Source organism: Triturus cristatus, chromosome 1_2 (assembly GCF_964204655.1).
Source record: "Triturus cristatus chromosome 1_2, aTriCri1.1, whole genome shotgun sequence".
In the NCBI taxonomy this organism is placed as follows: domain Eukaryota; kingdom Metazoa; phylum Chordata; class Amphibia; order Caudata; family Salamandridae; genus Triturus; species Triturus cristatus.
In genome coordinates, this window is record NC_140580.1 from 270,112,896 (window position 1) to 270,140,103 (window position 27,208).

Below are 27,208 nucleotides of genomic sequence, written 5' to 3' on the forward strand. Positions count from 1 at the left end.
AACATATAGAAGAACATGCAGGATGAATAGATAGAAGACTTGAGGGGATTAACGGGAGTGGTAAAACTTGTGACATATTTATATGCCTATGTGCTTACAATGTGGTATCTGGACTTGGTGTTTTAAGATATTTTGCATTTTATTGGCACACTATGCTGTTATAAGGATTGCTCTCCCTGCTTTTAAGTTGCTGAATGCTATCATGGTCTCTTTTTAGGTCTTTCCTAAGACTGATATTGTGCTGTTTATTGCAAGATGTATTGTTATCTCACAGTGGGCTTAGAGCACGCCGATTTCTTACCATTGGTTGGCCTCCTGCTGGACAGCATTGCTAAAAATCATTGCCATTGCCGAAATCAATAGATCTCGCAGATGAGATCTATTGGCTTTGCCGATGCTGGTTATTCATTGTACAATGTTAAAGGTTCCTTGTGATATTTTGTGTTTATTTTGTTTTTATTGAAAAAAATAACAATTACCTTCTAAAAAATAAACAGAGGTCTTCAGATTTTCTTAGTTGGCCACTGGAGAGCAGTAGACTTAGGATGTAGATGTTTGTGTGTGTCTTTAAGATGAGTAGGATAGATGTTGTGAAGTGACCAAGACTGTATCAGGAAATGTTAAGCTCGGAGTGAGTAACTTTGCATACAAGTTGGACCGTTTTGATAAAAGAAACATGATTAATTTTAGTTTGGGTAATGCCCACAGTTTTATTGGCTTTTTTGCCTTATTGGGGGGAGGGTGGTATTGTGGGGCTTATGAAAGCCTGCAACTGGATTGTACGATGACACACTGGTCATTTAAAATGATCTCCAAAACTAAAAATGGGAAAGCATGCATGGGAATTTGAACAGTTACCACTCACATTAGAGTAGCATTGAAAAACAATTCTGTACACAGTCCCTGCAACTTCATTGTACCTGAATGAAAGGCTAACCCAGAAGAATAGATCAGATTAGAAAATGAGACTTGCCTGCTAACACATGTTAAGATGATTGAGGGTTTCTAATACATGGCAAAAGTTCCTTGATAAACGGACACTTGTACCTATTGATGATGCACCTGAGTAATCCTTCTTGTTTTGTGCTTGTATCTAAATATAGTTATAGCTGATTATAATACACATACTTGTGACTGTTAAATTTAGCTCAAGGATACAGGATATTTAGGACACCATTGGTTGGTGTTGCACTTGCTCACATTAAGAGAAAATAGGAGAATATTAAGTAGAAAAGAGTAGTCATGATTACTAACTATAGTATCTACTTCATTCTAAGTTAGTCAGACCCTTCGGTAATATGACTTGCAGTGTAACATCTTGTATTCATTATGCCCCAATAATTTACCACCATAAAGAATTGGATAAATAGGGCTGAAGGAAGAGGAGCTACATTTAACCCCTCTCATGTATCTGACTTAAGCTCTTCGTGCTAGAGTGCCTACTCCAGTATTGCCCTTACAAGGGACACCCCATTACTGTGACTGACATGGTAGAAGGGCTGAGGATAGAGTAGTTCTTATGGTGAGAAACAAGTTTTAATATCCTATTTTAGCTGCGACGTGGTTCTGTGTAGGGACCGATGCAAGTAATTGGTCTTAAGCTCAGTTACATTCTCATTGTAGTAAAACAGGTAGTGGATTGTGGATAGGAGGGGTTAGCTTATTAGAAAATAAGTTAATTGATTGTATTGTTATTTAAAACGGGGAATGCTAGTATCATTCTTTATTTTTACTGTCATTTCTTTTTCTATTAAGCAAAACTGGTTTTATGTTATAGATACTCAAGTAAAATGTACTTTTGCAACCTGACTGACAGAATGTATGGCTTTCTTTCTCATAGGGTGCTGGAACTCAAGAGAGAGTACTCATTGAGATCCTTTGCACAAGAACAAACAGTGAAATTAAAAACATTGTTCAGTGTTATAAAACAGAGTTTGGAAGAGACATCGAAAAGGACATCCGATCTGATACTTCAGGACATTTTGAACGACTACTTGTATCCATGTGCCAGGTTGGTAATTTTAGAGTCTTGTCCATTGCTGCACACTGGGAACAGTAATTTGGTAATGAGGACAAAGCATATGGTGGGGCAAATTCTGTAGGTACTCTTTTGCTTATTCTAAAACACTTGCAATTCAGCATCCGTCTGCAGGCCTTGCTGCCGCTATAATAACAGTGGCACCATGTCACCAGAAGCAGCTGCCTGTTTCTGCTTGTTGTGTGCACAATATTGTTTAGAGTTGCTGGCTTCCTCCTCCTTATTCAACTACCCACTGCTCGCCCCTGGGGTGTGTTGCAGTGTTTACTGTGGTACCATCCTTGGCCTCTGCCGTGCATGCAGTTGTGGTTGTGCATAGTCCCCTCAAGTGTGGGGGGCAGATGTGGATCTGCGTCTCATCTGGATTTTCTGCCGTGGTATGCCGCTGTCTGCCCTTCTTGCTAAGATCACCATGTACACATAGCTGTTTTGACAAGATTATGGTCACCAAACAAAATGGGTTAGCCAGTAAAGTTGAGGGGTTTCAAAGAGGTTTTCTGACCGGGTTTGGACTAGAGACAGATCCCAGGTTTAAATAAATTAGTAAACCCTGTATTTTAAAAGCTTAAACCCAGAATTGTGGCGTAATAGTTTATACCCTGTAAATCTTAATCAAGTGTTACTGGAAAATCAGTTGGCTCCTTGCTGATTTCTCATGGTAGAGGCCGAGTGCCCTGAGGAAAAACCCTCCCCAGCATCTAAATCCTTGAAAGGTTCATGGGACCAGAGTGCACGAACCTTAGAAGCAACCTCAATGTCAGGACTAGTGGCTCCGGATGGGCACAGAGTATGAAACCCTGAACTCCTGAGCTTGAGCATCTGTCCTCCAGTCAGGCTACCAGTTTGGTAGGGTCTTCTGTTGCAGCAACAGGGCAGGGTACTGCACCCAAACCTGTCCACTCTCCACCTTCATGCTTGAAGGTTGTGCAGCAACAGTTGAGGGTGTTTAATCTCCCGCCTGAAGTGTGTGATGTTATTCTGGCAGCCAGGCGTTCCTCCACTAAAATTGTTTACCCGTGCAAATGCGCCAGGTTTGTGGCTTGGTGTGCGTCTAAATCGGTTGATTCTCTTTCTGCACCCTTGTCTGAAGTTCTCCTGTTTGTTCTATCCCTTTCCCGGCAAGGTTTTACTTTGGGCACAGTTAAGTAATCTCTGCCCACCGTTTCCACCTTTCTACTGTTGCTGTTCCAACCTTCCCTGTTTAAGTCAACTGTTGTAACTAGATCCTTAAAGGTTTACAGCATATGTTTCCTTCTATGCCCTTCCTTCTACCCCCAATGGTCCTTCAATCTAGTTCTAGTTTCTCTCATTTTTTGACCTTTTGAGCCGATGCACAGCTGCCCTCTTTATCTCCTCACCATCAAAACCATCTGCCTTGTAGTGGTAGCATAAGCCCGGAGGGATAGCGATCTATAAACTCAGTTAACCCTCCCTACACTTCATTCTTCCAAAACAAATTGGTTCTTAAAACTAGAGCATCCTTTTTTGCCAAAGGTAGTCACACCTTACCACATCAGACAGAACATCACCCTGCCTACCTTCTCTCTCCCCTCCTCTCCCCAACCCTACTAAGGAAGAGGAGAGCCTCCACCAACTAGATCCAAAAAGAGCATTATTGATCTATATTGATCGTACCAACGATTTCCAGGTGGACGATCAACTCTTTTTTGGATTTAAAGGGGCAAAGAGAGGGAAGGCAATTCAGAAGAAAAACCTCTCTCGATGGATCATCCTCTGCATTAACTTCTGCTCCGCAATGGCTAGAAAAGAGCCCCTTGAGGGCGTAAGAGCTCATTTCACAGAGCTAAAGCTAGGGGGTTCCAGCATTAGCTAGAGTGATCCCAGTCCTGGACATCTATCAGGCTATGTGGACTTCACTGCACACGTTCGCCAAACACTACTGCCTCAACAGTCGGGTCTGGCGAGAAAGGCATTTTTCCTGTTCGGTCCTACAAGACTTCTTAGTATAAAATAGTCCACAGACCCATCTCTGGCTTGAGATTACAATGGTATCTATTCTAAGGTAAGGAAACTGCGGCTGGAAGTCTGTCAGATGAACACGTTATTTACCTTCAGTAATGCCTTATCTGGTAGAGGCTCTATCTTGCCGCAGATTTCTTACCAGCCCTCCCTCCCTCCCTTCCTTCCCATTCTGCACACTGTCTTGCCATCTTTAACTATCTTATGATAGTCTCCAGGATTGGTGATCGGCTCCTGTAAATTCCAGAGAAAAGATTGTGCCTTTAGGCACTAAAGACTTTACCTGTGAGAAATAGTTGGCTGCTGCATGACTTGTCAATGAGGATTTAAACCATTTATTGATAAGGTCCAAGGGGGCAGAATCTTTGGAGAAAACACCATTGGTATCCTCCTAACGGTTTAGAATGAGTCCCTCTTTGGGACGTCAGGAAATAGTGTGTCTATTAAGCACCTGGTTGGGATACAACTTAGGTCATATTTTTTGAATCCCACATTTCTCCATTCAACTTATTATTGGAATATCAGTTTCCAAATACTATGAAACACTATGCAGTAGAGGGAGACCAGAAAGAGCAGATTGGTGGTAATAATTGATCACATCTTCCATGGGGACTTATCCATCCAAAAAAGTAGAACGGTGGTAGAGATCCATCAGCCCCTGATCACTCAAGAATATGTAGTAATGTACCGTGAACTTTAAGCTCTTTTATTGTGGTTAACAGATACGAACAACCGAGGCACAGGCATACCCGGTCCGCTCCTTGCCCACTCCAAACATTCTTTTTTCAGTTAAAAAATCCACCTGCAATCCCATAGAACATTAGCTCGACAAACTTCCAAAAATAATCCTTAGTAAAGCATCAACAATAATTGAAAGATGGGTATAGATATGATCTCACATAAAAATAGTACTCATCACCTTAAAATAGGTAGTACATAAGCATAGATAATAATTATAAGCATCACTATAGTTCATTAACAAAGTAGCTATACGTATAAAACGGTAGTCCAAAACTCATAAAAGCTTTAAGCACAACTGTGGTAATACATAACCTAACAGAGTTATTTAAATCTAGCTGACAACTTACGCACCCGCCTGGTCTTCAGAACCTCTTGGAAACTGGGAACCTTCATGTCTTTTCCCACAGAAATATTTTTATGTTCAGTAATTCTCTGTGAAGGTGGATCAATCGACCTTGAGTACTTTAGCCATATTCCACCAATGACGACCCTTAACACGGACAGTACTGCCGCAAATGTTATCAACCACAACCAGTTCAGAGAATTTGGAATCCCCTTTTTAACAAAAGTGTTTACTATTAATGCTGACATGATCCCCCACTGTAGCAGATTTGAAGCATGCACCCTTCTTCACTTCATAGTTTTTTTGTTTACTTGAGCATTAGTAACGTTTTCCCTTGCAGATGAATCCAGTCTACCACCTTGACGTACAAGCTGGTTTAAACACAGTTGTGGGCTTCCTCCCCCTTAGCAATTCGAAAGGAGAAACATTGGTAGGCAACTGAGGTGTTGCTTTTTTAGAACCAAAGCATGCTTTGCACTGCATTGATCCCTATACATCTGTTCAACAGAGCTCAACGCGCACATTGCCCCAAGACTCTGTTAAAACGCTCAACCAAAACTGTTGGTTTGGGGGTAATAGAGTTTTTAAGATGGCTGGCACAGCTCATCTCCCGAAACTCTGCTAGATCTGAAGAAACAAATTGAACTTCATTGTCAGAAACTAAGACTTCTGAGAAACCTTCTCTCATGAACACATCTTTTAGAAAAGTTTGGACAGACATGGATTCTGGGTCCCCAATAAATTAAACCTCCTGCCACTTGGAGTAATAATCAATGAGCACTAGAGCCTAACAAGAGTGACTGGGAAGAGAGTTAAATGATCCCATCAAATCAATGCCCTTTTTTGCCCACTGCCAGCAGGGCATTCTGTGGGAGTCAAATGAGGATTAGATCTTTTCAATGATTTGTCACTACTCGAACACACCACACATTTTTGCATCAAATAATCAATCTCCTTTTTCATTTGTGGCCACCAAAATGCAGTATGCACCCTACATTTGGTGGAAATAGCCCCCAAATGTCCTTCATGGGCATTCTCTAGTATCATCATCCTGAGTCTCTCAGGGGGAATCAGTTTGTCCAACCTCATAATCAGCCCATTTTCCAGAGACAATTCTTTCAACACTCTACTAAATGGCTGAATCAAGGTGTATTTCTTTAGGCCAGCCTTGACTAATGTGTGTGTAGGGAATTTATAGAGCGCTGGAATCCCCACCGAAGGGGTATCTCCACGCTAATAGAAACAGATCAGTCAGGCACAGATTCCCATAGCTCAAGCCTTGAATAATTCCGTCTTCAGAGGTTTTCTGAAGCGGGGAAGACTAGGACATGTACATAAATCCTCTGGCAGAGATTTCCAGTATATTGGTGCCAGATAGGCAACGGTTTTGCCACCAGATCATTTTTTTCTTAAAACGAGGGACCACCAAGAACTTTTTGCCTTCCGATCTGAGACACCGGTTCGGGCAGTACACTTTGAACTTGTCCGCCATATAACTCGGGCTAGTGCCATAAAGAGCTCTGTGGGCAGAGCAACAGAGCTTTAACTTTATTCTCTGGCGGATTGGAAGCCAATGGAGAGATTTCAATAATGGCCCGGGGGAGGTGCGGGGTGGTTTAAGAGCTAGGCATGCAGCCACATTCTGGACAATCTGCAGTCTGCTAAGAGAAGGCTCGTTCGCAGATGCCAATAAAACATTACAATAGTCCAGGTGACCTATAATCAAAGCCTGAATTAAGGTTCTGCGTACAGTTAGGGGTAGCCACATGAACAATCTGCGCAGCAGGCTCAAAGTATGATAGCAGGTCCCGGCAGTGGTCATAACTTGATCCTTCATCGATAACTGTACATCCAACCGGACCCCTAGATTTTTTGCCACCGAAGTTCGTAGAGGGGCAGGGCCTAGCACTGTCTGCCACCACTCAGGGGACCAGGAAGTTAGTGCAGCACCAAACAGCAGGATTTCAGTTTTGGCCGCATTTAACTGCAGAAAGTATTCAGTCATCCATTCTGCTATGGCAGACATGCCATTAGCAAAGTGCTGATCGAACTCCATGTCCTTTTTGAAGGAGAGGAGTAATTGTGTTGTCAGTGTAAGAGAACGGCGTAAAGCCGTACTGTCGGATGACTTAAGCAAGGGTGGCCGCATAGATGTTAAACAGAGTAGAACTCAGACAGGAGCCCTGGGGCACCCCCTTACTAAGCTTCACAGTTTGGGATCGAAAAGGGCCTAGATTGATGGTTTGCGTGCGATGATCGAGAAAGCTGACCAACCAATCGAGAGCTATCCCCTGCAAACCGGACTCTCTCAGTCGAAATATCAGTTTCTGATGAGAGACCGTGTCAAAGGCTGCTGTACTGCGAGAATAAACTCTGAACCACCATTCCATTCTTTTTTAACCAAAGGACACACTTTTCTAAACCTCCAAAGCTGCCATGACATAATTTTCATCATCCACCTTGACGTACAAACACCTCCTTGCACTGCTCAACCCAACACTTTTTTTTTTTTTGTATAATTCTGTTTTATTTTTCATAAGATGAACAAAGAAAGGGTCTATGTATACACAGCACAGGGCCACAACCCTATGTAGGGCCGGCCGCACAATTTAGGGGCGGTACGGGTGATGTTATAAAAGCATACCGGAATAGATTTTACACAGCATGTCGCCTACAACCCTTATTGGGCCGGCCGCGTCTTGCATGTTTCATAACGTTGGATTGCAATTGTGGAGAAAGTTCAAGACCCATGGTTAACATATACAGTATCCTAACGAGGAAGGAGGAGAAAGAGGTAGGCAAGAGGCCTATAAGAAAGGGGTAAGTAAAGAATAAACAGGTAGAGAGCGGCAAAAGGGCTAGAAGACGAAGGAGAAGAAAGGACTCTAGGGCAAGGGATCTATGTTAAGACAGTGGTGACGAAAGAGAAGATGGCGGGGGGGGGGGGGTCAAGGGGAGCCAGCGGCGTTCGCCTCTCCGGCCATCGACCAGTGCATGTGTCCTGGGGAGCAATGAGCAGGGCCATTATGGTGATACAATCAGTCTGTCGGGTTCAGGTGGGGCTACAGCATCTTTGAAGACGCGGAGGGCTCGGAGTTTCGGTGGCAGGTGACGGGTGTGCTCTATTTTACAAATAGTTAACCAATGGTTGCCAAATTTTGGTAAAGTGGGTATCACGGGACTGCAGGCGCGCTGTGAAGAGTTCCATGGTCACTACATGCCATAGGCATGAACCAAGCAGCAATGGGGGGGGGGATTCTGCTTTTTTCCAATATAATGCTATGAGTTGTTTAGCGGCCCCTAGCATATGGAGAGCAATGCACCAGTCACTATGGGTGAGCGCTTTTAAATTATAGGGTTTGAGGCCAAGATGAACCGTGGTGGTGGAATCAGGCAGAGGAAAGCCAAGTACCTCCTTAATGACTGAGACCCTCTTTCCAAAACAGGGCCAGAAGTGGACATGCCCACCAAATGTGTATAAAATCCCCCGGAGCGCTCGAGTATCTCCAGCACAGCGGGGAGGATGTGGGAAACATCCTGTGTAAACGAGTGGGTGTATAGTACCACTGTGTCATAATCTTGTACGCAGTTTCTCGTTGTGATGTGCTGCGATAGACTTTCGGTATGTCCCTCCACAGGCGGCTCCACTGAACAGGTGTAATTTCAGTGGGAGACGTCGACTGCCATTGACGCTGGAACGGGTGCGGAGTTACCAGCGGGGTTGCTGCAGAATCTGGTAGGTCCGAGAGATAAGTCCCTTTGACTCGTCAAAGGAGCGTACCAGTCGCTCGAAGGGTGTAAATGGGCGGGTGGCGGCCTGTTGCATCTCGGGTGTGGACAGCCAGTGTCGTAGCTGCACATACTGGGGCCTAGCTTCCTCTGGAAGTTGAAATTCTTCTTTGCATTGGGCAAAAGTTTTGAGTGTATCCCCGGCGTACAAATCTCGAATCGTTCTGCATACGCCCTCCAACCAATTAGATAACGCTTGCGGGTTGAGAGCTGGTAGGAATAACGGATTGCCTGCTAGGGGGGTGTGAGTGGAAGGGAAGGTCGTAAGCCCCTTGAGTACGGCTACTCTGTCCCAGATGTCCAGCACAGTTTTGGTGGGCACTGCAATATAGGCACTGCAGGAGCGTGCAGCCCGATGGAGCCAGGAAAGGTTCCGAATGGTTAGTCTGGTTACCGCCCTGCCCATATGGAACCAGACCTTTTCACTCTCAATCGCTGTCCACTCTGAAACAATGCGGAGGTGGGAGGCCCAATAGTATTCTAGCAGGTTGGGGCACGCTAGTCTTCTCCTGTCCAGCGGAAGCATGAAAACCTTATTGGAGAAACAAGGTCTACGCCCGCCCCAGATGAAGCAGGTGATGTCTCGCTGAAGGCTCTGGATCTGGCGCTGCGGGATGGGGGTGGGCAGGCATTGGAACAGGTACAGAATTTTTGGTAGCACCGACATTTTGACAGCGTTCAAACGGCCCAGCCAGGAGAAGATCAGGGATTTCCAACCCCTCAGGCCGTCCAAGACAGTTCTCCTACACTCCAGACAGTTCGTTTGGGTCCGTGTGGCAAGCGAGGGGGTCAGCTGAAGCCCCAAGTACCGAATGGAGCTAGCAGCCCACTGCTAGGGGACGAGGGCTTGCAGGGCCAGTATCTCCTCCTCAGGAATCGTGAGATTCAATGCCCAGGACTTCCCATGGTTGATTTTAAGGCCTGAAACCAGCTCAAAGGATTGCAGCAAGGAGTCTAGCGCCGGAAGGGAGACGTGTGGGCGAGATAATGTGAGTATAAGATCATCCGCAAAGAGCGCCACTTTGTGCTGCTGTCCTGCAAGGCGAATGCCATGTATGTCCGCATCCTGCCTAATCATCATAGCCAAAGGTTCTACCTCAAGGGCAAACAATAGAGGGGACAGGGGGCAGCCCTGCTGCGTACCCCTGTGAATGGAGATGGGGTAGGTGAGTTGGCCCTTGACTCGCACCCAAGCCTGCGGGGAGAGATAGGGGGCCATGATCCTAGCTATCATGTTCTGGCCTAGTCCGACTTTATGCAGCACAGCTCGTAGGAAGGTCCAATCGACACGGTCGAACGCCTTCTCCGCGTCAAGCGATAAAAGGCATGCCGGTATATTCCAATGTTGCGCCTTCACCACCAGATGGGCAATTCGGCGCACATTGTCTGCCCCCTGGCGATTCCGGATAAAGCCGACCTGGTCCGGCTCTACAAGGCCGGGCATGTGTGGGTCAAGGCGCTTTGCCAGTATTTTGGTGTAGATTTTAAGGTCTGTGTTCAAGAGGGCTATAGGATGACAGGAAGAGCACAGGGTGGGGTCCTTACCCGGCTTGGGAATGAGGGCTATTTCCGCCATTCCCATAGAGGACGATGGCCCCTCCGTGTCGGAGAAGGAGTTGAACAGTTGTAGGCGGTAGGGCCGGAGTTGAGGCAGAAACAGGCGATAGAAGGCCAAAGGGAGGCCATCCGGGCCCGGTGATTTCCCCGAGGGGGAGGTCCTTCAGCGCACTTGCCAGCTCCTCGTTTGGGAGTGGCTCTTCCAGCTGCTGGGCATGGTAGGGGCTGATAGGTGTCCAGGGGCATTTATCCAAGATATCTTTTACCCGGTTCGGGGGCGGCTCGTCCGCAGCATAAAAGGCTGAGTAATATGCCTGGAAGGCATCGCGCTTGGCCCGATCAGTGGTGGCCCTCTCGCCATCTGCAATCTGAAGGTTAGCTATGTGCGCTTTTGCTGTACGTACGCGCAGAAATAACAAGAAGCACCAGTGCTGCAAAATCTTCAAAAACTATTTTTAGTGCATTGAACAAAACAAATGCTACCACAACCACTTTTTCTGTTGGATTTAATCAACAATAATTTGAAAAAGATCACATAAAATATATATCAAAAACCCAAATTAGCAATTTTTTGAATTTGCTAGAACCAATACAACAACCCACCCATTCCTTTTTACTTATTCAAACACTACTCCCCAAACCTACCAACTCACATACTTTTGTGCACACTCTCTCAACAGACCTCACAATCAATCATATCTCCACACTTACTCCACCCTTCACCATAAAACTTCCATACATCTTCACTGTCAGTCATACTCCCTCCCAAACCTGCTCCAACAGATAAATTCTCTGAGGAGACTTTGTAGACAAAAAAAAAAATCAATCAAAGTTTGGTACAAGAAAGCGGCTAAGGCTATCAAAAACCAAATATAAGGTACTCCGTTGTCAAAATTAACCAAACTTCATATGATTAGCCTAAAAAAATGCCGTGGTCTACGCATTTCGAATCCAATCGAATTAAGGAATTCTCCTCAGGACCAGAATAGCTGTAAAACCTGAAGAAAGAAAAAGGCAATAGCCTTATCTTAATGAATAACCACAAAACATGACCTAACTTGTCCTGCTCTTAAGCTCATCAGTGCTTATCTTGTAAATCAGAACACAATCGCTCTCTTTTTTCCGTCCTAAAAATGGCACATATAAATATCACTGTCATGTCTCTTTTATTCAGAGAAGAGAAACAAATGGAAGAAACGTGGTATAAAAAGCTTCTTACTTGCAACTGTGCGAAAAAGAATATATCACTGGTGGAGAGTCGATAATCACACTACATATCTGAAAAAATCAAAAAGGGAGTTGTTTTGAGAAAAGAAGAATGGAACCTTTTCATTTATTAGAGGCGGCTAAGATTGATAACTATCATACCTGATTCAGTGTGTCCCGTTTTCGGAAAGGCAAACCTTGCCATTACACTTGGCTACCGTTGGGCTGAAAGAAAACTAATTGGGAATGACGAATGGCAAAATTATTAAGCCGTAGATTCGTTAGTTTAAACTACTCGGCACTAACGTCAGTAAAACGTGGCAGTCTAATGTGCAAAGCTTAGGAGATGCATCATTGCTTCGCTTACCTTTTAGATTATTAATTTAGTCTCTTCACAAGGAACGAAGTCCTGTTTATGTTTAGACCAGGGGATTGTTCGAATAGGACGCTTACGATTCTATCATAGAAAAGCGTCCGGCGGATGACGTAATACCTCAAGGGCAACTGGGAGTTGTAGCTATCTGAACTCGATCAGTTGCGGAGCAGGTTGATTTTTATATAGCGTTTTGACTATACTGCCTGCCCGGTGGTGCTTGGATATACGTCTTTTGAAAATGAGGGCAAATAACTGCACAACTCAGTTCTATATCGTCCAGGCATTAACGATCACAAGATTTAAATATTTCAGAGACGAGCGGATTCTCTCTTGCCAGTTTTTTTATAGAGATCCTGCAAACATGGGCAGTCTGTACATCTGTTAAATCCGCGAGACATTTCATTTTTGAGGAAGTAGCTCGAGATTACAGTTTAAAAATCTCAGACCGTTGAGCCCATTAACCGTTCTATTAAATCGGATAATCAACATTGCCTCTCTTTTTGTTAGTTTAATACCCAGGTCTCCCCCTCTGTAATCTTGTTCGACCTTAGAGATCACAGTCCATTTTAAGTCTTTCTGTGTGTGTTCATACCAGTGATTTACTAAAGGTGCAGTTTGCACATTTTTCCAGATTCGTACTCGCAAGCGTCTCGCCAATATCGTACCCACCTTGTTTCCCCCCCCCCCCCCCCCCCCCCTCGAAGTATCGCTGTTTCAACATTAACAGGGCTCTCTCAGCCTTGTTGGTTCGGAGAGAACGAAGTTGCCCCCGAAAGTTATCAAGGCGGCGTTTACGTGCGAGTGTGGAACTTTCCTGATCCTGCCTCTCCAGGTCCTTAATGTCTTTGGACAGATTATCCTCCAGGAGACGGGCCTCACGCTCTCGTGCAATTGCAAGGGAGGGGATATGACCGCGGATTGTGGCCTTAAATGCATCCCTTACGACAGGAAAGGGAGTTTCGGGAATATCATTGAGCGCAAAGTAGGAGTCGATAGCCGTCCGTATGCTCTCCACATCTTCCGGGTCCCGCAAAATATGCGGTGGTAGCCGCCATCGTTTGGTACGGGAGGAGCAAGCGGCCGGATCCTGCAGTAGGAGTTCGAGATGCGTGTGATCTGAGATAGAGATGGCAGACATGGATGCCGAGAGCGTATCTCCAATCAAGGTTTGAGAGATAAAAATATAATCTATGCGCGAAAACGAGCGGTGGATGTGCGAGTAATACGAATAGTCGCGCGTCTCAGGGGAATGATATCTCCAGGTGTCCAGTAAACCAAGGTCCGTTATTTGCCTCCGGAGGGCCGAGGACATAGCTCCCGTCCCATGGGAGGAGGCAACACTACGGTCCATTTTAGGGTCCCATGTCATGTTAAAATCTCCCCCTACGATTAGCGAGGGGTCGTCTTGTGAGACGTGCTCCCGCAAAATCGTCTGGAGATAGAGGTCTTGCGCCTGGTTGGGTGCATACACATTGCACAATGTGAAGAGGCGTCGTCCAACCCGAACCCCAGTTCTGAGAAAGCGGCCATCCGGGCTATGGAAGACCCTAGATTCCCCCTGCCTGATGCCAGCTCTGCAAAGGATTGCCACCCCAGCTGTTTTAGTGGGCGCCGTGGTCCAGAATTGAAGAGGGTATCGAGGATGAGCCATGCGCGGGATATCTACTTTTAGAAGATGGCTCTCCTGAAGGAGGATGATGTCTGGGTTATGTTGTAAGAGGTAGCGCCATGTTTGCTGTCGCTTGTTGGGGGAGTTAAGGCCCTTAACATTGAGGGATATAATCTTCAGGGGGCAGGCAGCAGCCACAGTTGAGTCAAAACCTGGGGTAGTCCTTCATGCCACTGTAGGAAGCTAGGTGGGAGAGAGGCGCAGGGGATTGTCACTCTTGGCGAAAGGAGGGTACCGTCTGTAGGGGATTCCCGACCGCCATATCGAAGGGTATAGGGAAAGTATGAAGGAAGAGAGAAAAAATATGGATACGTGCAAACCAAGAATATATAACCAATATTGGCCAACCGGGCCACAATGTCCTGTTCCAGTCGTGGGTCAGCCTAGACCTTAAGACTCGGGTGATCCCGGAGAAGTCACTCTCCCAAGAACAGGTGGGGGCGGGTCAACAGCCGCTCGTGGAGACATCTGTGTGGATAGTCCAGTGCCATCAGCGCTGCAGGTAGGGAGCTGGGGTATGGTCGATTCCAGAGGTTGAGTGCCAACCCCATTGGGTTCTGAGACAAAATCGGAGGCCGATGTACCCTGCCATTTGCGGTGGTGAGGTTTCAGTCAGTCAAGGGGACGGAGGTCGGGAGCTCGCTGTAGACCTGCCCCCCTCCAGGGACCGGATATGCTGAATAATGTAATTCTTGACTTGCGAGGACGATTGCTCATCAGGATGATGGGAGCGCCGGGGGCGGCGTACAGTAGACCATGATGGCTTGGCAGGGGCCCGCGTGATTGGCGGAAGACATGTTGGGCTGGAGGGCGGCGTTGAGGAAAGGTAAAGGAGCTGCGCTGCTTCTTCAAAAGACCTGACCACCCGGCACTTGGACTCCCATCGAAAAATGAGAGCGAATGGGTGGCCCCACTGATGTGGAATATCCAGGCTGCTTAGCTTATCCGTCACAGGTCTAAAATCACAACGTCTCCGGAGGGTATTGGCTGCTATGTCCTGATAGATCTGGATCTTGGCTTCGTTGTATGTGAGGTCCGGTATGGCACGTGCCGCCTTGAGTATAGCCTCTTTTTCTGTAAAAAAAGTGGACTCGGGGTCAGGATGTCTAGGATAATACCCGGTCTGCCAGCGGAGCCAGATATCCGATGGGCCCGATCTAGGGCCAGTGGAGAGGCATAGTCATCTCCCCAGACCTCATGCAGGAGCTGCGCCACGTAGATCATGATGTCGTTCCCCTCCGCCCCGAGAGGAACCCCCCGGATGCAGAGGTTGTTCCGGCGACCCCGATTTTCCAGGTCTTCCTGTTTTAGTTGCAGCTCGATATGTTGTTCCTGGAGGGTGGTAAGGCGCTGCCAGAGTTGCTCCTGGTCCTCTGTTCGGGCATCCACGATCTTCTCCATGCCATCCACTCTTTCCCCGAGATCTGTGACCTCCTTTTTAAGCTCCCGGACACAGGAGTGAACCTCGGCACGCAAGGAGCCTATCTCAGTTTTAAGTTCCGCCATGAAGGTAGCCATAAAAGCCTGAGCAACAGGTGGTGAGTTCCCTCCAGCCAGTGGGGCCACCTCCCCAGAGGACGGTGCACCCGCTTTGCCCCACATCACAGCAACAGGATTGTCTTTTGGAGTTGTCGCTGAGTCCTTCCCTACTTTGGTGCGTGTCATCTCCTGGGCGAGACCGTCTCTCAGCAGTGCCAAGTGTATGTGCTAGTGAGGGTGTGAGGGGCCGGTAGAGAGTAAGTGTGGGTGTCCAGAGCACCTGTGTTGCCTCAGTCAGTGGGGGCCCGGGCAAGCCACACCGGGCTCTGCAATGAACAGTGGGGCGTAAGCCTGGTGAGGTACTCAGGATCTTCTAACACAGGAATGGCATTGCCACCGCTCTTCACCTTCTCAAAGGGTACGCCTTCCAGGAGTACAACAGAGAACAATACGTGCAGGACAGGGAGAGGTGCAAGTGCATGTCCAGCCACAAGCCCGCTAAGCTGAGAGGCTTCTACCTAAATGCCAGATCCCACGTGAGCACGGTCAGCCCCACCCCAGGCCGACGGTCCCCAGCTTCAGCCACTTGCCCACTAGTTCCGTCTGCACTAGTGGGCGTATGTCATATCGTAGATATGCTGTCCGAGCATGTGGCGCGGGCTTCCCAGCACCCCAGTAGAGGAGTCATTCGGCAGGGGTAAAACTGGATGGAGCCCCTGCGTTCGCAGGTGCCTGACCCGCGGTCGGAGGGTGGCACTGAGCCGAGGGTGTGCTGTCCTGGATGCGCTTATCCTCGAGGTTCAGCACGGGAACAAACAGGGGTCGCGGGGCACGCAGGCATCCCGGGTGGAGCCGCATGGGCCAACCCTGCCAGCACTCAGAGTTCTCCAGTGGAAGGGAGGCCAGTTACTAGGGGCCCTCCATAGTCTGGTCGAATGAGCTGGCAGTTGCCTAAGTGGCTGTCCGCCGGAGTAGGCCTCAGGCAGGCGCAGGACAGTGGGGTTGCGCGGGGTCCGTGAGGTGCAGGGGCCCTGGGGTGAGACGTGAGGAGGCAATTCAGCAAAAAGTGCCCCCACCCCTTACACCTCACCTGAGTTGTGCTGCAGTGCTGCCAGGGTCCAGTACCAGCTCACCACTCCCTGCTTCAAGCCAGTTCCAGGGGGGAAGGAGAGGCCCAGGACGACAATCACACCAGCCCGGGACGTCCCGTTGCTCCGCAACTCAGCTGTGGTGTCTGTGCAGCAAGTCTCCCTCGGGGCCCCCAGCGTTCTTTATGGCCCGCAGTCCACCAGTCACAATAGACGCCCACAGCACCAGATGGCCAAGATCTGCCGCAAACAAGATGGCGCCCGCCTCCAATTTCAGCCCCCAAAGGCAGGGGGCCCACGCTCTCAGCTGGATCGATCCCAGCCACCTCCTGCACACACTCGGGCAGTTCAGGCGCCCCACTGTTCCGGTCCGGGGGGGGGGGCGATCCGCAGCGCACACCACTGGAGGGCGCCCAGGTTGCTGCAGTTAAGGTGTTGTCCTAACTGAGGTAGGCCTCAGGCAGGCGCAGGGCAGTGGGGCTGCGCAGGGTCCGTGAGGTGCAGGGGCTGGGACGTGAAGAGGCAAGAGAGGAGCAAGGGCCTACACCAGACCGCAGGCCTACCAGACCGGGGAGCCGCTGCCTCCAGGCCAGATCGCCCCCAGGGCGCTGCTGCTTTTATGTGTGCCCCCACTTTGCCCCGCCGCTCAGCCAGCCAATGCGGGATGGGGCCGCCACCTCAGAGGCCCTTGCTCGCCACTCCCTGCCAGTTCCAGGGGGGAGGGAGAGGCCCGGGACGACAGCCACACCAGCCCGGGACGTCCCGCTGCTCCGCAACTCAGCTGTGACTTCTGTGTAGTTAATTCCCCACAGGGCCGCCAGCGTTCTTTAGGGCCCGCAATCTGCCGGTCACGACTGACGCCCACAGCACCAGATGGCCCGGGACTGCCGCAGACAAGATGGAGGCCGCCTCCAAGTGCAGACCCCAAAGGCAGGGAGCCCATGCTCTCAGCTCACAGTCACGTCCTGTACAATCTCAGGCGGCTCATTCGCCCCGCTGCTCCGGTCTGGGGGTGCGATCCGCAGCACACACCGCCAGAGGGTGCCCAGGGCTCAACAGTTAAAATGGCAGCCCGAGTCCGAGCCAGGAATCCACACTGCCGCTCAGGACCGGGTGCGAACGCCGTCCGGTCCCGCGGAAGTGCCCCAGCCACTCTGCCGTCGGTCCCGAAGCCGCACGGCACCAGGAGACTCCAAAGGGTCCCAGGACAGCTCTCTGCATCCACCGGGGAGAGCCAGGCCCGGGCGCCTCGGTCCAGGCCGGGAGGCCAAGGTGCAGCAGCTCCTCAACCGCAGCCGCCGCATCAAAGCAGCTCTCCTTCCGTCCGCAGGTACCCTCAGCCAGGTAAGCACCCTCTGAAGCGGCGCCTACGAGCCCCCTGCTCCGCGATAATTGCTTTAAAAAGCAGCGAGTGGCCGGAGCTCCCACGGCGTGAGTCTCACTGCAAACCCAGCGAGACCACGCCCACCCCCTTTCCCCCCCCCCCCCCCCCCCCCCCCCCCAACACATTTTGAAACTCCTGTTCATCAAATTGGAGATAGGCCTGATCTTGGACGCATAATCCGAGCTAAATCATGAGTAAAACTCGCACAGACCAAAAAAATAAACTAAACACCGATCTTATCCATGGGGGGTGGTGCATCTAGGATTCCACTGACTACACCAAACACCGATCTTATCCATGGGAGGTGGTGCATCTAGGATTCCACTGACTACACCTGGCCTAGGCTGAATACCCGAACTAGAAATAACATTACCCAAGTATTGAACGGTCTCTTTCAAGAATACACATTTCAATACAATACCTTGGTGTTAAAAAATAGTGAGAACCTCTTTTAACATGGCATCGTGTGTCTGATGATCATGCGCATAAATCAACACATCTCCTGAAATATGACTACGTTCTTTACTCCTCTGAGTAACGTGAACATTACCTGTTGGAAAACGGAAGCAGCTGAAGCTACACCGAAACGGCATTCAACAGTATTGATACAAGCCCCATGGGGATACAGAAGCAGTACAGTGTTGAGACTCTGACTCCGACTCAATCTGTTAATACGCAGAGGCAAGGTCAAGTTTGGTGAAAAACTTGGCCCTTCCAACCGTAGTCAACATCTCATTTATCCTTGAAAGGGGTTGTGAATCAACCAAATCTCCTTGTTGGGATTACGGTGGTCAACACATACCGTCCGCTTCCCATTCCCTTTGCGTGCAGCAACCAAAGAGGAAAGCCAGAGTGATGATTCTATTGTCTTTATGATGCACCTTTTGTGAAAAGTTTCCAACTCTTTTTCTAACTGGAAACAAGCATCCTAGGACCGGTTTCAGGGTTTCACCCCTCTTCAGCCAGGATAGCTTGATTCCAGTGGCATGGACAGCACGGGACCCACGTCTGGGCATACCCATCCCACTTGGGGTGACAAACACTTCCAGTCTAGGGAGGACCTGGCTTGGCAGTTCGGGCTGGACTGTTCCCATGAGGCACAGGGTCAAGAGTGATTTGCATATGGCCCAGTCTAAACTGGGTTGGCAGGGTGAGCAAAAGAATGATGGATTTAACCCAGATCTCTTGACTGGGGGTGAATGTTCTGATTTGTTCTGCATTCCGTCCATCAATTGTGTGTCTTTTGCTTTCTCGCCCTAAGTGCGCCAGTTATGCCCAGACGTGGGTCCTGGGCTCACGGTGCCACTGGAATCCAGCTATCCTGGTTGAAGAGGAGTGAAACCCCGAAACCGGTCCTAGGATGCTTGTTTCGGGTCCAGGGAGGACCTGGCTTGGCAGTTCGGGCTGGACTATTCCCATGAGGCACAGGGTCAAGACTGATTTGCATATGGCCAGGTCTAAACTGGGGTGGCATGGTGAGCAAAAGAATGATAGATTTAATCCAGATCTCTTGACTGGGGTGAATGTTTCAATTTGTTCTGCATTCCATCCATCAATTGTGTGTCTTTTACTCATGTGTAACCAGCATAGTATTTTTGTAGGATGCCTAATATACCATACCCTAAAAACGATGTCTAAATTTAAAAATTAGAAATTCCATCATTCTTACAGGTCCTGTGAATCTAGTGCATAATGTAGTGATATGTACAGTGAGCATAAAAATACTATGTCAAGATTGTAGGATTAATGAATGGAAATATTGGTTCTAGCAACTTCATTGCAAGATAAAGTGTCTCCATATGAAATAAGATATTATTTGGAATTTGTTTATGAACATGTATAGACCGGTGAGTCATAGAATATAGTGATTGATTAGAGCAGGGTGTCCTGGTACTGTAAGTACAGCATCCAAGAGCAAAATAGAAATTAGGTAGAAAAGAAATTTTTTAAAGATTTGAAAAAGCAGCACTTTCGCTGTAACGATACCACTGCATTTAAGACTTATCCTCGGATCATAAGGAAGTTGGTGAGGCAGAGCAAAAAGTGATACTTAGTAATGTGTCTGTAGATATGGATAGGCCACTGTGGTGCACAGCACAATGATACAGGAAAAGGACTTAGAACAATTTAGGCAGGCAATGTAAAGATGTAAGATAGAAGGAAATGTGGTCACCCTTGCTAAGTCCAATGACAAGACAGAGCTTGGAGTTCTGTATTAACTGAAGGTGTTATATCAGTTTCTGATAGAGACTGAGGAACAGAGCATTGAAATAGTCTAGACAAGAAACAATCTCCAACTAGCCTGTTGCTCTTCAAGAAGAAGCTGGGAGAAGAGGAGTGATCTCTGTGAAAGGAACAATAGGTGCAAGGGAGTTTATTGGCAGTCTTTTTGAAGGAGAGGTACACAAATTGGCTTTGTTCTGTTTTTTTTTTATTTTTATTTTTTTAACGTTCTTCAGCAAGTGGTGACATCCTTTTTATTGGTACTAAACAAAATTAAAACATTTATTCATTCACTTCAATTACCTGTTAAAACATGTCTCATTATGTTGGTTCCTAGGGTCAAACTTGCGCTACTATTTTAGAATAGTCCTCTTTTGTCCTGTTGTTTTTCTGGGTTAAATGTTGTAAGATCCCAGATTCAAGACTCATAAGGATTAGAGAACATGTGAATCGAACACAGATAATGGAGGTTTCTACTGGTGTAGGCAGAAGGAATTCTTTATATTGGCTCATGTCAGCGATGAGGGCATGAGAGGTAATAAAAAAATATACAAAAACACTAGCTCAGTGTTTGATCAAGGCCATTAAAATTCTCACAAGCTATAACCTTTTGTTAGAGGAGATAGTCGGGTTTCTGAATATCATGTGACAAAGATGCATTTCTTCAGCCATCACCTAATTACTTGTGAGGTTTTATTATTTTACCTTTAATCGAGATGCACATAGGTGAGGTCATTCTTTTGCCGTTGCTGGTTTGAACCTCTGAGGGTGAATACTGCAACAAACAACAAAATAATAAAAGGAATGCTTGAATTAATCGGTCACTGGTGATTGCTCAGTGGCCACATTCCAGTCCATCATTTTTCAACACTATGCTACTTTAGACAGAAACCAGGCGTCTGCAAATCAGGCTTGGTTCTACTCCAATAGGAACAGTCCAGCCCAAACTACCAGGCCAGGTCCACTTCAGACAGGAACACATGCAACCCCAGACCAGTTTCAGCCTACTTAGGCCTCGTCAGTGTGGTTTAGCTTGAGTCCTTTGGTACAGTAAGCACAGGAGCCAGGTCTGAGTATACTCTTTGAACTTAAAATGACTAGTATAAAAACAACAACATGATAGAAGTAATGTTTGAATTAATCTTAACCACTGTTGCTAGCACAAGCAACATTCTAGACCATTTCTTTTTGCGCACCAATACCACTCTGGAGAGAAACCAACCATATGCAAAACAAGACTTGGTCCAGCTGTAATGGGAGCACTGCAGTCCAGCCAAAAACTGGTAGGTCAAAATTATGGGCTGAAATGCAGCCCAAGTAATTACCAGTGGTTGAAATTAATTCAAGCATTCCACCCATCACATATTTCTCCTCAACCTTTGAGGGTCCACTCTGTAGGATTTCTTCATCCACGTTAAAATGGTTGCAGAGACAGTCTTTTATGCTCACTGTTTCTAATTAGGCATTCATACCTAGACAATCTGGAAAATCGAAACGCCAACATAAGTCTGAATTCAAATACTTGAAGTATGCCTAACATCTTGAATGTAGGCATCTGTTATGTGATTCCCTTTGTACAAGCACATATCTCCATTAGGATGCAGTGCTGAAGGTTGTTAGTAGATGTTCTTTCTGCTGAATCTCAAGAATCTCTAGTTGACCTGCAAGTGACTCAATAGCTTTGGGGTCTAAAGACATTTGGATCTGTCCTAGGAAATACTGCTATCAGGTGTTTTGTTAGTTTCAACCCAACTAAAAACACCTGTGATCCTTTTATGACCACTACAGGCTAACATATTGTCCTATAGGATATTGGACTCTGTCCTTGATGAAGCTTTCTTCATGGTAATAGACTCTTCACTGCTGACTGGTTCCACGTGTTTGTGTGTCAAATCAAATAAAAACTGTGAAGTGGGGCACCATATTTCTGCTGTTAATCTTTGAAGAGTCTATCCAGAAGTAAATATTAACACAAGGCATTAGAAGCCCCTTGATATCATTAATGCCAGAGTCAAAAAAGGATTAGCCATGTTGTTCAATTACAGGAAAATTTCATTGTTAAACAAGGATCTCAGTACATAGTTTTTTTGATGGAAACTCACCTTGAATGAATGACTGAATTAAACATCATTTATACAATGCAACAGCTACACAAAAGGAATCTGGGCACTAATTAGAGCAAATTAGCTGTAGATGAGGCATGTGGAAACAGATTAAGGAATTTAAAATAGCCCTCTTGCAAGGAATTGCATGTCTTGGCTGTCACGTAAGAGAAGTTCTGCCCCGGTGACTGATAAGTTGGATTTGGGGTATTGCAAGAAGATTTTTAAAGATGGTGTTTGTTTCCAAAGATAGTAAGGACCATGTCCTTGAAAGCTATTATAGTTAGGCACATAGCCTTGAAAATAATTATTTGCATACCAGCAGCCAGAGTATTTTTTAGATGGCTTCTCAGAGGAATGCTGATTGGCAGTAGAAGAAGAAGTCTGATGGCCATGTTCTGTTCAATTTGTAGATATTGGATGTGGTGTTGCAGAATTCCTAGGTAAACCATTAGTATAACTCAGCCTCAAGGTGATTAGAGCCTGAATCACAGTTTTCCAAGAATCTTAAGGAATGCAAGGACTACTTTTTGTAGGGTCTTTGAATAATGAAACAGAAGGTGGTGACTTTGCTACCTGAGAAGCTGAGGTTAATGTCAAAGATAACTCTCAGGTTACTGGCAGAATCGACCAGGCTCGGATAAACCCCGAGATTCACGGTCCCCGCTGGGCGACCTCGGCTCGATGTCGCTGGGCTGCTCCGGCTCGATGTCGCCTTCCGGCGTCGCAGGGTCACGGTCTCCCCGCTTCCGGGTGTCTCCGGAGTGCGACCTCCACTCCCGACCTCCGGCGCGCTTCACCTCAGATTCCGGCGTCTCCGGAGTGCGATCTCCACTCCCGACCTCCGGCGCGCTTCACCTCGATCTCCGGCGACTCCTTACTCGACCTCCGGTGCCTCTCCACGACCTCCGTCGGCGCCCTCTCTCGACCTCTGACGGCTCCGGGTACGACGTCTGCTTTCTGTCAGCGCCGCTTCTCCACCTCAGGCCTCAGGTCTCCAGGCTTCTCGACGTCAGGACTCCAGGAGGACACCGCTAAACAGGTCAGGAGCTTGCTGGTCTTCTTCTTTAAGGCCTCTTCACAATATTTAGGTCCTTAAGATGGTTGTTCTGGTCTTGGTCCCACACAGGGCTCTAGGCTGGGCTTGGTCAGTAGGGACTAGCATCAAGGGTGGGTTTCTGGACCCCACTCCAAGCACTGGTTTCCACCCCTGCTGCCTTACTCCGACCTCCTTCTGAACTGGTCCTCTCTCCTCTCTAGTCAGATGCCAACTGCCACTCTGAGATGGCCTCCCAACATTCTAAACTGCCTCTCACTGTCACAGGGTTCCAGAATGTTACGGAAGGTTCTAGAAATCTCCAGTGGGTTCTGATGATGTCACAGGTGACAATGGGTGGCCACCATTTTGTGTCTCAGGCCCTCAGACAAAAGTTCCAGGGGTAGGGAAAATGGCTCCCTGACCCTGCATCAACACTAAAAAGTCTGGTGGTTCCCAAAAAGGAAAAATTATAACAGGGTTTGAGGCAAAAGTGGGACAAAATAAATAATGATGAGGAGGGACCACCCAAAGGGCTGACAGGTCTAACACGCGTCCCCCCCAGCTGAAAGTGGGGAGAGCTACCCAACCCCTTGGGAGTTCTCATCACTAAGGCGGAAATACCTTGAGAGACCGTCTGCATTGGCGTGGTCCACTCCAGGCCGATGTTCCACCTGAAAGTCCATTCCCTGTAGGGAGATAGACCACCTTAGCAACTTGGGATTCTCCCCCTTCATCTGCATCAGCCAACGAAGGGGTCTGTGGTCGGTCTGAACTAGGAAGTGCGAGCCAAACAGGTATGGCCGCAACTTCTTCAGAGCCCATACCACTGCAAAGGCTTCACGCTCTATTGCACTCCACTTCTGTTCCCTGGGAAGTAGTCTCCGGGATAGGAAGACCACGGGTTGATCCAGACCCTCTTCATTGAGTTGCGATAACACTGCCCCAATGCCATGTTCCGATGCATCCGTCTGGACAATGAACTCCTTGGAAAAATCTGGGGCCCTTAAGACCGGGGCCTTGCACATGGCTTGCTTCAGTTTCACAAAGGCCTGCTGGCAAGCCTCCGTCCAGACTACCCGTCGAGGTTGTTTCTTGGACGTAAGCTCCGTGAGGGGGGCCACAATGGTCCCATACCCCTTCACGAAGCGGCGGTAATATCCTGTGAGGCCCAGAAAAGCTCGGACCTCAGTCTGAGTCTTGGGGGGTTCCCAGGCCATGATTGCCTCGATTTTTGCCTGGAGGGGTTGCACCGCTCCCCTACCCACCAAGTGTCCAAGGTACACCACCGACCCCTGCCCGATCTGGCATTTACTGGCCTTGATCGTTAAACCAGCGTGCTTCAGGGCCTGGAGAACAGCTTGCAGGTGACGCAAGTGATCCTCCCAGCTGTTACTGAAGACGGCAATGTCGTCCAGATAAGCAGCAGAGAAACTCTCCATTCCAGTGAGGATCTGGTTCACCAGACGCTGAAACGTGGCAGGTGCGTTCTTGAGCCCAAAGGGCATCACGCAGAACTGGTAGTGGCCCTTGGGCGTGGAGAAGGCTGACCTTTCCTTAGCTCCATCAGTCAGAGAGATCTGCCAGTACCCGGAAGTAAGGTCAAAGGTACTCAGATATTGGGCAGCTCCCAGCCGGTCAATCAGTTCATCCGCCCTCGGTATCGGATGAGCATCAATCTTGGTTACTGAGTTCAGTCCCCGGTAGTCCACACAGAACCTCAGTTCCGGTTGGGCACCCGATGGTACAGCTTTTGGTACTAATACCACCGGACTGGACCAGGGGCTGCTGGAAGGTTCGATCACTCCTAGCTCCAGCATCTTGGTGACTTCACTGTGAATGCTGGCCTTCACCTTGTCCGTCATCCGGTAGATCTTTGACTTCACAGGTGGGCTGTCTCCTGTGTCCACGTCATGGACGCACAGGTGAGTCCTACCCGGAACAAGGGAGAACAACGAAGAGTACTGCCCCAGGACCTGGCGGCAGTCCTCCTGCTGTTCAGGAGTTAGGGACGGGGAGAGAATCACTCCCTCCACCAACCCATCCTTCTCTTGAGACGCAAATAAGTCGGGGAGAGGCTCGCTTTCCACGTCCTCTGCTCCGTCAGTCACCATTAACAATATGACTTCGGGCCTCTCGTGGTGGGGTTTGAGGCGGTTGGCGTGCAGCACTCGTAGGGGCTGGCGAGGGGTCTTCAGATCCACCAAATAGGTAGCCTTACCCTTCTTCTCCAATACCTCAAATGGTCCTGACCAGCGATCCTGGAGGGCGCTAAGCTCTCCTGGTTCGATCACCCACACCTTCTGGCCAGGCTCCAATTCCACCGGGTGAGCATTGTGGTCATACCACGCCTTCATCACTGCTTGGCTGGCTTCCAAGTTGTCAGAAGCTTGCTTCCACAACTTAGCCATTTGGCTCCGGAAGGCCAGCATGTAGCTCACCACGTCCTGGGGAAGCTTTCTGGGAGTTCTTTCCCATCCGTCTCTCACCAGGCTGAGAGGTCCACGCACAGGGTGCCCATACAAAAGCTCGAAGGGGCTGAAGCCCACTCCCTTCTGTGGCACTTCCCTGTAAGAAAACAATAGACAGGGTAGGAGGACGTCCCATTTCCTCCGCAGGCTTCCAGGCAGACTTCTGATCATGCTTTTCAAGGTTTTATTGAACCTCTCCACCAGACCATTGGTCTGGGGGTGGTAAGGAGTGGTGAACCGGTAGGTCACTCCACACTCCTTCCACATCGCCCGCATGTATGCTGACATGAAGTTGGTCCCCCTGTCGGACACAACTTCCTTGGGAAAACCCACTCGGGTAAAGATTCCCATCAGGGCCCTAGCCACAACAGGTGCAGTAATGGTCCTCAGAGGTATGGCCTCTGGGTACCGCGTGGCATGATCCACCAGAACCAGGATAAACCTGTGACCAGCTGTAGTAGGCGGATCTAACGGACCCACAATGTCGATGCCCACCCTTTCAAAGGGGGTGCTAACGACAGGAAGTGGTTCCAGGGGAGCTTTCAGCTTCACCCCTGTTTTCCCACTGGCTTGACAAGACACACACGTCCGGCAGTAGGTGTCGGATGACACTTTCATCTGAGGCCAATAAAAGTGTGGGACAAGCCGGGCAAAGGTCTTGTCTTGCCCCAGGTGTCCTGCCAAGGGGATTTCATGAGCCAATTCCAGAAGGAAGGCTCGGTAACGTTGAGGGACAACCAAGGCCCGTGACGATCCGTGCATGGGTGCCTTGGGTTCACTGTATAGGAGGCCATCCTCCCAGTAAATATTGTAGTTCCCCTCAACGTTCCCTGCTGCCTGGGCTTCGGCCTGTCGCCTCAGTCCCTCAAGGGTAGGACACTCCTTCTGGCCCTTGCAGAATTCCTCCCTGGTCGGCCCTCCCTCCACGTGCCACTCGGCCGGGATGGGTAGGTTCTCCAGTTTGGTAACATCCCCCTCCGCGGACTCCTGGTCCGCCACCTCCGGTGGCCTATCCGTCACACGGGGCGCGGATGCCGAGGCAGGCTCCTCCTGTCCTCGGTTCTTTCCTTGATTGGCAGCCGGCGGTGCCTTTGTTCCAGGCTCCCGCCTAAACGAACTCCCTCTCCGGGTAGTCGCAGACCTTGTGCTGACACAGGCCCAGTCAGGTGTACCCAGCATCTCAGCATGAGTCCGGTATTCCACCTCCTTCCAAGCATTATGCTCCATGTCATTCCCCAGCAGACAATCGACTGGCACGGCAGGGCTTACGGCAACTCGAAGTGACCCTGCAACCCCTTCCCATTCAAATGGAACCTCGGCCACCGGATAGTGGCCCATTCTGCCGTCAGCCATCGCGGCGGGGTGGAGTACATGGGGAATCACCTGTTCTGGAGACACCAGTTGGCTACGTACCATAGTCATACTGGCTCCTGTGTCTCTCAGAGCCTCCCCTCTTTGGCCGTTGATGGTGATCCACTGCCCATACTTTGTGGTATTTGCGGGCACCTGGATCTTAGGAACCATCTCCCGTTCTCCCAGGGACACTAAAGTGACACCCGGCCACTCCCTTCCCTTATCTAAGGGCATCTCCTCCCCGAGCACTACACTAGCTACTCCGGGGGCCTTTGCTCCGATGGGAGGGGGTGGTCTTTTCGGGCACTTTACATCTCCCTTATAGTGTCAGACACCACCGCACTCGTAGCAATGGACAACCCTTGGCTGCTGA

The 27,208-nt window shown here is 48.6% G+C and overlaps 1 protein-coding gene across 3 annotated transcripts in view; it reads left to right on the top strand.

The window, feature by feature from the left end:
• Positions 1 to 27,208, top strand: part of ANXA7 (annexin A7) — a 490,249-nt gene that overhangs the window by 352,224 nt on the left and 110,817 nt on the right. For all 3 annotated transcript variants that reach the window (XM_085603646.1, XM_085603647.1, XM_085603648.1), the window contains one exon: positions 1,841 to 2,011. In XM_085603646.1, the coding sequence (XP_085459772.1) occupies positions 1,841 to 2,011 (171 nt within the window). The remainder of the gene's footprint in view (positions 1 to 1,840; positions 2,012 to 27,208) is intronic.